This window comes from Marmota flaviventris, chromosome 8 (assembly GCF_047511675.1).
Source record: "Marmota flaviventris isolate mMarFla1 chromosome 8, mMarFla1.hap1, whole genome shotgun sequence".
In the NCBI taxonomy this organism is placed as follows: domain Eukaryota; kingdom Metazoa; phylum Chordata; class Mammalia; order Rodentia; family Sciuridae; genus Marmota; species Marmota flaviventris.
Genome location: NC_092505.1, coordinates 40,540,037 through 40,553,878, shown reverse-complemented (window position 1 = coordinate 40,553,878; position 13,842 = coordinate 40,540,037). Strand labels below are relative to the sequence as shown.

Sequence of the window (13,842 nt, the reverse complement as noted above, 5' to 3'; positions counted from 1 at the left end):
CTTCTGAATCGCACATTCTTATTGAGGACATGAGACAAATGGGAGTGGGGGAGGGTGTTTCTGTGGCCTCCAGGTTAGAAACTATTTCCTTGTCTGTTTGGTATCAGCTGTCACAATTGGTGACCTGTGGCTCTTCTGGAGGGCAGTGTTGCCCAAGGCAGTCCAAGGAGGCTATATTCTGCTTTAGGACACTCTCCAGTCCTTGGGCCCAGCTGAGGGTCTTTGTAAAAAGCTTCCCAGATGATTTCTGAAAATCAGCCAGATTTGAGTGCCAATGGTAAGGGACAGAGATGGGGGCACTGAAGCGAGTAGGAAAAGCTCCATTTCTAAGTTCTGCTCAACAGTCTAACAGTGCAGTGTTTGATGCACTTTTGGGGTGGACTGGACAGTGTTAGGTGGAAACTCAGGTGGGCTTGGCTCCTGGATCAAGTCCTGGAGGCCCTCTCCCTGCAGGGAGGCTGACGATGTTGGTCGGCCCTGCTTCTTTCAGGTTTAACTCTTCATTGACATTACTGCTGTGTGGGTGTCTGTGTAGCTGCAGCCAGGAGAAGTGGGTTCCTAAACACTTTGTCATGCACATCCCGAGTGTTTGCCTGTCTCTGGGTGGTTAGGTGTTATGGTCTGTGGCATACACCTGTGTATGTACACTGTGAGTGTGTGTTTGAGGTGTTTGAGAGGACAAGCTTAATGTGCAAGTACTACCTGTCTGGTTAATGAAACTTTACTTCAAAGCTATAGCATCTCTAACCCAAGACAGATGTCTACTGTAAGTCTCAAAAGGAGCCATGATAAAATTGGTAAATCAATTCATACCAGGCATCGTGACTGAAAACATTTCAGAGCATATGGCTCATTGTGCAGTCCCTTCACATTGGAGGGGAAGGTCCGTCGTCCTTACGTGGATGCTGTAAAATACGAGCTGATGTCTAACCTGGAATTTTTCCCCCTTTGGTCCTCATTTTACAGAAGCAGCAGATCTAGCCAATGTTCTGGATGAATTCTGTAGATGAGTTGGTTTGCCCTCCCCTTGAGGCAGACACTGGCTATAAATCCTTATAGCATCCCCTCCAGGGGATGTCAAGTGCAGTCCAAGGAGTTCCTGGAGTCCCTCCTGGCTTATTAAAACATAGTTAAAACAGTTTACAGATAGGAAGAGGCCCATGGCAATAGGCTGAGTGAAGTGTTTGCTCAGTCAAATTGTGGTTATACTGGGTTCCCATCTCACGTAAGCAAGGAGAACTTCAATTTTCTTTGCTGCTGGAACTCTTTAGAACAAATGTAAGGGTCCAGAAAGCATCCAAGAAAGTTGCCAAAACTTTAGATTCCATTGAGGAATGTATGGGGGTCTGTTGGCTTAGGGTGATGGTTTCGAGTTATGATGCCTTTGGATGGTGTCTGTCTCCCTAGATGACACTTCTAGAGGGCAGCATTGCCATCAGTGGAACCTTCGCTTATGTGGCCCAGCAGGCCTGGATCCTCAATGCCACTCTGAGAGACAACATCCTCTTTGGGAAGGAATTTGATGAAGAAAGGCAAGGAGTGTTTGGTTTCTGTCATGCTTTCCATCTTGGCCACGTGAGATGCAAGGCAGCCCTTCAGCAGGCTCTGCTCCAACCGTGTCCCTGACACTATGTCACTTTGTGTCCTTCAGATACAACTCAGTGCTGAACAGCTGCTGCCTGAGGCCTGACCTGGCCATTCTTCCCAACAGTGACCTGACTGAGGTACAGGCCTTCTGTATGGGATGTACACATTTAGCACATTTAGTAGGGGGGGCTCTCTCTAGGAGAGGTGGAGGGTCGGGCCAGAGCCCCCTCCTAGGATGCATCTTAAATGCTTGGGAGAAGAACCACAAGGGGAGTCTTGTTTTCATTGAGCCTTTCTGTTAAGAAAGCATTTATTCATTAGCAGAGGGATATTAACCCTGTTTTAAGTATCTAAGTTTTCCGTATGTCAATTTTAAACAAAATCCTATTGTTGACTTAATGTTTTTTACTCTATTCAGATGTTTTTAAAGCCACAAGTCAAGCATGTTTATATCAAACTTCTTCCTTGGAATTATTTTGCCAACCGCCTTATTTAGTCTATAGAGTCCTCTTCCATTAGAAAGAGACCTTAGAACAAATCCATTTTTCTTTGGTTCTCTGCACTGGAGCAGTTTCCAGGCATATCTCTGGAACTAGTTTTTGCTCTTCAGTGTTAAAACTTACATCCCTGAGCTGCCCTGGAGGCCTCGGGAACTGGCATTTTTATTCAGCTTTCTTCATTTAAATCGCTCAAGCCAGATGTGGCAAATGGTTTAGTTAGTTTAGAGTTCTCAACTCATGGTCTCCAGATCAGCAGCATCAGAATCACCTGGGAATTTGATAGAAATGTAAATTGTCAGCCCATACTCCAGACCTACTGAATCAGACATTGGCCATGGGGCCCAGCAGTCTGTTCTAACAAGCCCTCCAAGTAATTCTGATGCAAGTCAGGTTTGAAAACCTTTAAATTAATTGAATGTTTTTTTAAGGACAAGATTCCAAACAAGCTAATTACCATATGACAATCGATTTCCTTGTTTGTTCATATGGTAACATTTAGAAGATACATTGTATGCCAGTGACAGGTGCAGCACCTGCTTGACACTGGGGATATAAAGGATTAAGACAACCATCTGCATCCTCACAAAGCTTATAGTTAAGGACATGACATACCCAAAGATTTAGGCACAAAATAATCTGATGAAAGAGAGTAAAGAGGTTAAATGGCTCTGATCCCAGGGTGTGGGAGGGGGTTGTTCAGTGGCTCTGAGAGCTGCTAGGCAGCCAAGGGCAAAGGTTCTGCTTCATATGTCCTATTTGGGTGTTAAGATTCTATTAGGGCTGTTCATTTTTAAGCAGTGGTGAAGCATGATCAACTTCGTGTTTTGGAAAGATCTTTCTGCCGTGTGGAGAACGGATTGGAGGGGTGCCCAGGGGCAGTAGCAAGGCCAAGTATAGGACTAATTGGTACCAGATGATTCTGAGCCAACTGCCCCAGTTCCTGGAAGGATCATAGTGGCAGTTTATTCAGGCAGAGAATTCAAGAGAAGGTGCCAGCTTGAGAGGACAGGTGACTGTTGACTGTTGTGGCCACAAAGCACTGTTTCAGACTTGACCTGAGGGCTTTGCTGTGCTTCCGGGCCCTGTAGATCGGTGAACGAGGAGCCAACCTAAGTGGTGGACAGCGCCAGAGGATCAGCCTTGCCCGGGCATTGTACAGCGACAGGAGCATCTATATCCTAGATGACCCCCTCAGTGCCTTAGATGCCCATGTGGGCAACCACATCTTCAACAGTGCTATCCGGAAGCACCTCAAGTCCAAGACGGTTCTGTTTGTTACCCACCAGTTACAGGTATGGTGTGCTTTTCTCTAGGCTGCTCGCCTTGGCTTGGGAAATTAGACATGGGATGGTGGGAGGAACCTTTTTGGGGCACCTGGAGATTCCTGGAATTAAGAATTTTCATTTCCTTAGCAAATTACCTCCAGTCCCATCATACCATTGAAGCCCATTATACCAGCATCTCAGTTGGCCATGTGAGTCAGAGATCCTTGGAGCATATTAACTTTTGCATATGGGTCAGCAAGTGAAAGGGCTGAGAGATGTGACTGAAAATAGAGTTTGGGTATAAGTGAATGGGGAAAGCAGTGTGTCCAAAACTGTCTCCAGATATCACCAGATGTCCCGTGGTTGACCTAGGTCACTTCCAGTTGAGACCTGCTGAGCTGAGGTCTGGGTATTGATCTGTATTTGCACAAACATGAGCAATCCTCCTTGCTTTTGTCTGCAGTACCTCGTTGATTGTGATGAAGTGATTTTCATGAAAGAGGGCTGCATCACGGAAAGAGGCACCCATGAGGAGCTGATGAATTTAAGTGGGGATTACGCTACCATTTTTAATAACCTGTTGCTTGGAGAGACACCCCCAGTTGAGGTAAGGTTTGCGTGTGTCTCCTTTTTGTGCAGGGGAGTCATGGCTGCAGTGGGTACTTGGGAGAGCTTAGCTGAGAATCCATATCTATCTGATCCGCTGTGTGTTCCTGAGACCAGACTGCTGTGAGTTCCTTTACATACTGGATCTACTCTAGGAGAGCAGGGTGGGGAGTGGTGAGCTAGGCTTTCTGCTGCTGAGAACTTAAGAAGATGTGTGCTGTTGTGTGGTCATAGCTTAGCTTCCTAAACTCCATCAACCCTGATTGAAGCAGTGGGAAGTCCCCCCCCCCTTTTTTTTTAACAAGGTGAATAAGTTGCCAGGGAAAGTAAATTAAATGTGTACACTGGGAAACAGTCCAATGGTGTCTTGGTTGCTGACTTCCCACCTATCACTAATACCTACTGTTTGCCAGTTATTGGATTAGGCACTTTATAAATACCATTTTCTATTTAGTCATTTTATTGGCACTATGTGGTCAGATATTATTATCTCCCACTTGAGGAGGGAATTAAAGCTCAGAAAAGTGAAGCAGCCTGCTGATCAAGGGGGTTTTGACTCAGAAGTGCTGTTTGTACCCCTCCTCCTGTGCAACCCTCAGAGGTGGTGGCTTTGCACACCCTCCCTTGGATCCAAATTGGATGCAATCAAGGGCATGCTCAGAAGTGGCGAAGGAGACAATGTTTTCTTCTTGCCATGTGTTGTCTGGCCTGGTGACCTCAGGTGACTTAGGCTGGACTAAAAACTGCTTTCTTGGCTACCAGGATATTCTGATGTCAGAGTGGGACAAAAGCAGAAAGTTATTGGGACCTTTTCTGGGAGTCTTAGCTCAGTGTTTGGGTTTCACTTCTTTTGACTTCAGGTACAGCACAGCTGACTCTTCCTGATTGGTTTTTTAGGCTTCTGACGTAACTCACACCTCCGGGGTTCATCAGTAACTTCCATAGAGGCCCCTGATCCAGATTTACATATCTGATCTCTGTGATTCTTAGAGTACTCTGGACTCCTCAGGTCATTTCCTCATCACTATAGATATGGGGGGCAAAATATGAGGGAAAGAAGCAAACATGAAAATATCCAAGGAGTAAAAGAATACTGAGTCAGTGTGTGGTGGTGGAGGGAACATCCTTTCAGCATGTCTTAACTTTTTTGAGCTTTGGTTTCTTCATCTTAAAAATCTTCCTCCTAGCCAGAAGCATATGCCTATAATCCCCAAAGCTTGGGAGGCCAAGGCAGGAGGATTGCAAATTCAAAGCCAGCCTCAGCAACTTAGTGAGACCTGTCACCAAAAGAACTGGGGATGTAGCTCAGTAGTTCCTCCTAGAATTATTGCATTGATTAAATAATATGTAATGTTCTTCTTCTGGTAAGTGTTCAACAAATGTCAGTATCTTTTTAGACAAAGCATATATTCAGGCACTGCAGTAAATATAAAATTGGGGGCCCTAACTTGTATTTCAGATAGAGCTCTAAATTTTATATTTTTTAAGTTTTTTCACTGTCAACTTGAAGTTTAGTTTAAAAGCCTGCTGGGGACATGAGGCTGGCAATATGACATAGAGTAGAATACGGGGAACTAACTATATTAAGGGAATTTCCTAGATAATAATATGGTAGGAACTTGGCAAAGAAGGCATTAACCCATGAAGTCCCGAGTTTTAATTCTGCAAACATAGTAATTATTTCAGAATTACCATAAATGATATTTATTACATGATCTAAGTTTTTCAAGATGTTTCACATGTAGGACAAGGGGACAAAATGGGTTAAGTAGCTTCTGTTGTCTCAGGTTCAGTTTGATGAGTGTTTACTGAGTCCTGCCATGTCTTATTATGGGCACTTCTCAGTAGTAGGCCCTGTGAGGTATGAGCCTGTAAGAGATGGCCTCTGTCTCCGAGGGACTCATAGCATTCTGTGGAAGACCAGTGCTTGCGTGCTTTTACAGGCAGCTATGACACCAGGTCACATAGATAGTAGCAATGTTGATAACATGCTGAGGGAGAGAAGGGCAAGGATGAACTTTAGAGGAGTCAAAGTCACCTCACATTTTAATCCTTCTGAAATGGGACAACTGTGATGGAGATTGGGATGAGAGGAGGGGCATTCCAAGTGAGGGAACCAGCCTGGACAGGGGACAGAAATGGGAAATTATGATTTGGTTTCCTTAAAATCCAGTGTAGCTAGAGAGTAGGAGCATGGGAAGCAGTGAGATAGGAGAGGAACGGGGAGAACTGCCTCAGACCAGAACATGGAGGTCCTGCAAAGCAAGGCTGAGAGATTTGGGTTTCCCCTGCGGTAGCAGTAGGAAATGATCTGATCTGGGGATCTGATTCAGTGATGTGGTAACTCAGACTGAAGGAATAGAAATGAGCCCAGCTGTAATACTCTGGACACGTTAGAGAGGATAAGCATAGGATTAAAAAGTCTTCTTTTTGGAGTTCAGGTCTTGGATGACTTTGGAGAGAGAAAATGTCAGTAGGAACCCCAATCTCAAAGATTTAAGGAGTTGAGGAAGTATGAGATGAGTACAGGTGCCCTTGTAACAAGTCATGTATCTCTCTTCTTCTTAGTAGCTTGAGAAATGATTTGCTAATATGTATCTGGTGGACATTGATCTGGATGGCCATAACATGACTGGAGAATTTTTTTTTTTTAACCTATTAGATTAATTCAAAAAAGGAAACCAGTGGTTCACAGAAGAAATCACAAGACAAGGGTCCTAAAACAGGATCAGTAAAGAAGGAGAAAGCGGTGAAGCCAGAAGAAGGTAATGACCTTTTTGAGATTTTTTTTTTTTTTTTATATTTGTCATGAAAGTTTATCATGAGGGCTGAGGATATAGCTCAGTTGGTAGAGTGCTTTCCTCGCATGCACAAAGCTCTTGGTTCAATCCCCAGCACCACAAAAAAAAAAAAAAAAAAAAAAGGAGAGAGAAGAAAGTTTATCAGGAATAACTTCACATGGTAGTTCATGATGTTTGATAGCGTTGTGTGTTACATGGTCTTATATTTCTTGAATAACAAAATTTGTAGATAAGTTGGGAGACTGTGAGGCAACTTCTGTTTACCTAAACAGAAAAGGTGATTAGAAGGACCTTTGGTCCCATACCATCCCCTTATGCAGGGTAAGGTCAGGTATAGCAGTTACAGCTGAGTCATCCAGAGTGAGGACTACTTGAGTGCTGGGTGGAGGTATGCCTTTCCTTCCTGCCATTCACCTCTGCACTTTTAAAAGTCAGTCCTAACTGAAATAGAGGGGTCCCAGCTCTAAGAAGATTTATAGTTAGCAGTTTTTCCTACTTAACTTTCCCTATTCTTGGTCCTGGTTTTTAAACTTTTCTCTTAACAGCAGGTGCGGTGGCACATGCCTGTAATCCTAGCAGCTTAGGAGGCTGAGGCAGGAGGATCACAAGTTCAAAGCCAGCCTCAGCAACTTAGCAAGGCTCTAAGCAACTCAGTGAGACCCTGTCTCTAAATAAAATACAAAAAAGGGCTGGGTATGTGGCTCAGTGGTTAAGTGCCCCTGAGTTCAATCCCCAGTACCAAATAAATAAATTAATTAATAAGCTTTTCTCTTAGCAACTGAGGTAAATCTTGAGAATTAGAAAAGTTATTTTAAATCACATGACTATTTTCATTTTGTGAATTTTAAACTGCATATCAACTTCCAAATTTAAAAAGCAGTTGTATTTTAAAACTCTTTTCTTATAGAGTCACCTCCTAACCTGACCCTTTTGAATCCAGGGACCTCCCTGCTTGGGGCAATGGCAAACCCGCTGTCCTTGTCCTTAAAACTGCAGCAGACATTTGATGTTCGGAGTTGACATGTTGATTGATCACTCTCTGACTCTTTCTTTGAAAGGAACAAGCCTAAATTCTTCAATTCAGGCATGATTTAAAATCCTTTATTGACACACCCATAAAGCAAACAGCACAGAAAGCTGAGACATCTGTTAGTTCCTGCCATAAACCAGAATATCACTAGGGAGCATTTGTTCTCATCTACCCAGCCACCAGCCTGGCTACTCACAACTCTCTAAGTCCCAAGCCGTGGGTGGCCTATTTGAGATGACTAAACATATGGCCTTTCTCTGTATTCTCATATCAGCAGCAATCATCTAGCCACACCTGGGAGATGTCCGTGAACCTTTTCTCTCCAAGTCCGTCAGTCACCACATTCTACTGATTTACCTCCTGACACTCTATCCTCTTGGCCTCCACCATGATTTGGACCCTTACTATTTCCTTCCTAGAGTGTTACCGCTGCCTCCTTTTAAATCTGTGTTCCACATAGACAGCTGAGTCACCCAGTTGAAAGCAAGAGACCAAAGTTGGGTATGGTAGCACGCACCTATAGTCTCAGCACTCAGGAGGCTAAGCTGGAGGATCACTTGAGCCCAGGAATTCAACATCTGGGCAACATGGCAAGACTCCATCTCCAAGTAAATAAAATAAAATAAAATAAAAACAGACCAGTCAGCTTACTTGCCTGCATGAAGCCTTAGAGTAACTTCTCATTTTCAAAACAGTGTTTGTTTTTTTTTTCTTGGCACAGCACACAGAAAATGCTTGTTAAAAAAAAAAAGAAAGAAAAGAGAATAAAGAAAGAAAAAGAAAATGCTTTCCTCTCTAGGGGACACTGGGAGGCATAGAAGAGGAGGCTCACCACTGAGGCAGCTGGTCTCATAGTGTGGCCATCCCGGGTCCAACTAGCCCAGGAGGAATTAGGAGTCAAATCTCCACATACCTACAACCCATTCTCTCAAGATGGCCTGTCCACAGGAAAAGGCTCAGATGCCTTTATTCCCTGGCCAGAGCCTACTTAACCAGCCTCATCTTCTCTTACACTCTTAGGTGACCTTTGTTCTAGCTGTGCTGACTTGCCCTCTCTGTGCCTATGCTCATGTTATTTTCTTTGCTGAATCTCTCCCCACCTGGTTGATTCTGCTTTACTTTTCAAGAAGCAATACAGATGACACAGAAAGTCTTCCTTGTGCTTGCCTGCTAACCACCCACACCCCTCCCGGGATTAGGTACCCTCCCTGGATGTGCCCAAGCTGCCCTGCATACAGCCCAGTGGTCGCATTGTACACATTTTTATCATGTACTTATTTATCTGCCTGTTCTCCAGACTGTGATAAGATCCTCAGGCAGACCCTCAGTGATGGGGGCCTTGCTTCAAGCCTCTTCATTGGCCTGCTTTATAGTAGGTGATTAGTAAGTGTTAAACAGATGAATGAATCCTTCTGGTAAAGAGGAGATGATTCTAATGCAGAATCCTGTGAAACTGGGCTGTGTTTGATCCTACTGCCCTCTAGGTGACTTAGTTATGGGGGAGTAGCTCGTGTTAAAAGGAAATACCTTGGACAACTAAATTGAGTAGAGTTTATTTGTGCAAAACAAAAATGATTCACCAGTCAGGTGGGTCCCAGAACCAGAGCAGGTTCTGAAAATTCCCGCCAACAATGTGGTCTGACAGTAAGAAGTTCAAACAACTGTATTGGCTACAGCTCAACCAGTCAGTTGGTTACAGGTTAACTAATTATTTACAGCAAAAAGTTAATTGGCCACAGGTCCTCCTACAGCCCACCAAAGCTTAGTTATTGTTATTACTCTATGTTGGTTTGGTCTATTTGATCCAGTGCAGGTGTCTACTCCAAATCTGAGGCCTCTGAGAAAATGTAATTCACTCTCTTCCCAAGTTCATGTTTCTTTCTCACTTACCTAGGGCAGCTTGTGCAGCTGGAAGAGAAGGGGCAGGGTTCAGTGCCCTGGTCAGTGTATGGTGTCTACATCCAGGCTGCAGGGGGACCCTTGGCATTCCTGGTCATCATGGCCCTTTTCATGCTGAACGTGGGCAGCACTGCCTTCAGCACCTGGTGGCTGAGTTACTGGATCAAACAAGGAAGTGGGGTAAGGTTACTCATCAGCAGGAGATCCTGTGTCTAAGAATGTGACTATCTTTCCATAGCCCCTGGCTATTCTCAGGGAAACTTCTAGTTGTCATTTAAAAGAAGCAACAGAAACACAACATGGTACAGCATTAATATGTACAATTTTAGCCTGGCATGGTGGCACAGTCTATAATCCTAGCTACTCTGAGGCTGAGGCAAGAGATGCTAAGTTCCAGGTTAGCCTGGGAAACTTAGCAAAACTTTCTCACAAAACTCTCTAAAAGGTTAGGGAGGGCTGGGGTTGTGTCTCAGTGGTAGAGTGCTTGCCTAGCCTGTGAGGCACTGGGTTTGATTCTCAGCAACATTATCAATAAAGAAAGGTCCATCAATAACAAATAAAAATATTTTTTAAAAAAGGTTAGGGATATGGCTCAGTAGTAGAGCACTTGCCTCATGTGCAGGGCCCTGGGTTCAGTCCCCCACTATTATAAAAAAAAAAAAAAAGGGTGTGTGTGTATGTGTATATATACACACAATCTTTTTATTTTATATATCAATTTAAAATTTTTTAAAAAGCAGCAATTTTGATTTTCTAGGATGAAAAAGATGGGTTCCTAATGTAATCTCACAAGACATGAAAAAAACTGTTGACCAACCCGCAGAACACTGCCAGGCTGTCAGCTCTATCTTTAGAAAACAGAGGGAGTAGCAAAGCCTGCCTTGTGTTTGTGTGACCAAGTCCCAGGGTCATGCCCTCTACCCTCCCCTGAGCTGAGCATGACCTAAAGGGGGACACCTGGTAGGCTTTAGAGCCTTGCCTCATAGAGCCTTGCCTCCAAACAGAATACCACAGTAACTCGAGGGAACAGGAGCTCTGTGAGCGACAGCATGAAGGACAATCCCCACATGCAGTACTATGCCAGCATCTACGCCCTCTCCATGGCAGTCATGCTGATCCTGAAAGCCATTCGCGGAGTTGTCTTTGTCAAGGTATGCCATGGTGGGCAGCCTCTGCACCTCCTCTCCCTGGTGACTGTGTGGCCATGCTCCGGCATGGCATCTCTTGGGTTTGTTCTGAGTACAGCAGGATGACCCTAGCTGAAATGACCTGCATCCCAATGTCCTCAGCCTTTGCTCATTCATCACCTGTGCCACCTGACCATTTGCACTTCCATGCCTTTAGGAATGGATATCCTGCAAAATAGCACCCTGAGTCCCTAGGTCCTGATCATCCTGTGTCTGCTCTTCAGGGCACACTGCGAGCTTCCTCCCGGCTCCATGACGAGCTTTTCCGAAGAATTCTTCGGAGCCCTATGAAGTTTTTTGACACTACCCCCACGGGGAGGATTCTCAATCGGTTTTCCAAAGACATGGATGAAGGTATGTTCTCACTGCTTCTTTCTTTTATGCTCTAGAGCACAAACCAGAGCTCACTGTGCCTGTAGCCTTCCCAGATGATCCCCCAGATGTGCATCTCTATCCTGAGATGCTGGTATTTTCACCAGGAACCCTTCATCTAAGTTCTCATTCTGCTTTATCTGACCTAAGAGCAGGTTCAGAAGATTGAGTTAGCAGACAGACTTTGGACAGTGACATCTGAGATTCCAGGGTTCATGTTTACTTTGGGGTAATCCATTGATTCCTAGACACCTCTATTTTCTGTAAGGTTTTCTAGGTGTTGCATGGTCTGTACCTGCAGTAGAACTTCATGCTACCCATAGAAGAGTAGTGGTGCCTTCTGACCTTCACTAAGAGCTTGCTGTGCGAGAAGCAGAGTGCTGAAGTGTTATGTACCTTATCCTAATCTGCATAGTAGCCAGTGAGGTGGGCATTGTTCCTGCCATTGAATACATGAGAAGGCTGATCTCCAGAAAAGTTAAAGTAGCTTGCCTAGGGTCATAGAGCTGCCAGGTGACCAAGCTGGGAAATAAGCCCAGATCGTTTTTTACCCCAAACCTAGTGTTTTTAACTGCTGCATGATGACGGTCTCCACAACAGAAGTTTGTCTCAGGTGTCTATAGGCCAGTATAAAACCATGGCCAGAGGTAATGAATCAGAACCATCCCTGATAACTGAACTGGTGCATAACATGTTTCCACTTGTGTTACACACAGACACATACATATGTGCACACATGCACAATTGAAAAGCAGGGGAAACAAATCAGTGCTATCAATATGTCTAGGATTTCCATGAAAATACTTCAACTAAAAAGAAAAAAAAAAGGAGGGGTACGAATAGGGTGGGGAAACTGCCAAGAAGAATTGAAAAAAAATATTGATACCTATTAAAGGTTCTGTACAAATACTTCAACTTTTGTATATGTTTAAAAATTCCCATGATGAAAAATTTCTTAAATGTTAGCAGTAGTCCATTGATATTGGTAAGAATATAGATTATCTTTTTTTTTTTTTTTTCCAAAAAGCATATAGTACTTTGTAAAGGCAGGAAATGTTTCAAAGGACTAGGCAGGCCAGTGGAAAAAAAGCAGGGGTAGAAGATCACACCTAATTTTTCTAGTCTCAAGATAATTTAAAGCAACCAGGTTTCTAGCTTTTTCTTTGAAAGAGTTTTGAAAAGCAGCATCACAAACTTCAGATTTGGTCGAGCCTCATTTTTTCTTTTTTAAACGTTTAGCTCCATTTCTCTTATTTATGGGTCCCAAGAGTCTGACACTTGTTCCCTTGTGGTTTTCCCAGTCGACGTGCGTCTGCCATTCCAGGCTGAGATGTTCATCCAGAACGTTATCCTGGTGTTCTTCTGTGTCGGAATGATTGCAGGAGTTTTCCCGTGGTTTCTTGTGGCCGTGGGGCCCCTGGTTATCCTCTTTTCAGTTCTGCACATCGTCTCCAGGTAAATAGGAGGTGTTCGTGTCTGCCAGAGCAGGGAGGAGGCCAGAGTTGCTGGTCCACCCCTGTGACACCGAATCCATTCTCTTTTCAGGGTCCTGATCCGGGAGCTGAAGCGTCTGGACAATATCACGCAGTCACCTTTCCTCTCCCACATCACATCCAGCATACAGGGCCTTGCCACCATCCATGCCTACAATAAAGGACAAGAGTTTCTACACAGGTTAGTGCTGATGGGGGCTTTGAAGGGGGAGCCAGGATCCAAGCATTTAACAAGAGTCTAAGGGACCCTTCAAGGCCACAGCTGGGGATTGTAAAATTTTTTACTAAAGGTATTAGTGATTTTAATGGAACAATCTCTGATTAAAATTGAATTACTTGGGTGAGACTCCTTTGAGCAAATGAGAAGACAAAAGCAGATTTGGAGTCTCTAGGCTTTTGTTCCTAAAAAGCTGTATTTGGTAGTTTTGCTTTTTTTCTTTTTGAAATAGCAAAAGGGAGTCATTGATGTTACATTTGCATTTTATTTAGCCATCAAATGTTGTTTATGAAATTTATGTGCATAAGTAGTCATTCTGGAGATGTATATTAAGAGATTGGAGCAAATTTAATTGTCCTTCAATAGAAGGCTGGTGAACTAAGCTATAGTGTGCCCATACAGTGGATTATTCCGTGGTCCTTGGAAAGAATGAGGCAGCTCTGTGGGTACTGAGATAATATTGAAAGAGAAGGATCCAGGTGTATGTATGGTGTGCTGCCTTTTGAGAATGTATTTGCAACTTTTGTGCAACGTTTAGAATATCTCTGAAAGGATACACAAGAAACTATTGTTGTGTGCACTTAGGAAGTGGGTAGCTGGAGGATGGGTAGGAGAAAAATTGACTTATGGTAAACATTTTGTAAGCTTTAAACTCTCTATCTTGTATATATATTGCCTATTTGAAAAATGAAGTTTTTTAAAATTATAGTAGCAAGGTTAAAAATTTAATTTCAAAACATTAAATGCCTCAGAAAAATACTTCCTAACTTTTAAAAAAGTGGAATATACTGAATTTATATGTGTGTGTAGACATACACACAGTAAATTTAATTGAAAAAGTTCTGAGAGGAGGAAATGCAGCAAAATGTTAACTCTGTTTTTTAA

General features: G+C 43.5%; 1 protein-coding gene across 2 annotated transcripts in view; it reads left to right on the top strand.

The window, feature by feature from the left end:
* Abcc5 (ATP binding cassette subfamily C member 5) overlaps positions 1–13,842 on the top strand; it is a 79,872-nt gene that overhangs the window by 44,070 nt on the left and 21,960 nt on the right. For both annotated transcript variants that reach the window (XM_071615148.1, XM_027951509.2), the window contains exons 13-22: positions 1,408–1,532; positions 1,652–1,724; positions 3,176–3,379; positions 3,816–3,959; positions 6,621–6,723; positions 9,684–9,868; positions 10,693–10,839; positions 11,100–11,229; positions 12,549–12,702; positions 12,793–12,921. In XM_071615148.1, the coding sequence (XP_071471249.1) occupies positions 1,408–1,532; positions 1,652–1,724; positions 3,176–3,379; positions 3,816–3,959; positions 6,621–6,723; positions 9,684–9,868; positions 10,693–10,839; positions 11,100–11,229; positions 12,549–12,702; positions 12,793–12,921 (1,394 nt within the window). The remainder of the gene's footprint in view (positions 1–1,407; positions 1,533–1,651; positions 1,725–3,175; positions 3,380–3,815; positions 3,960–6,620; positions 6,724–9,683; positions 9,869–10,692; positions 10,840–11,099; positions 11,230–12,548; positions 12,703–12,792; positions 12,922–13,842) is intronic.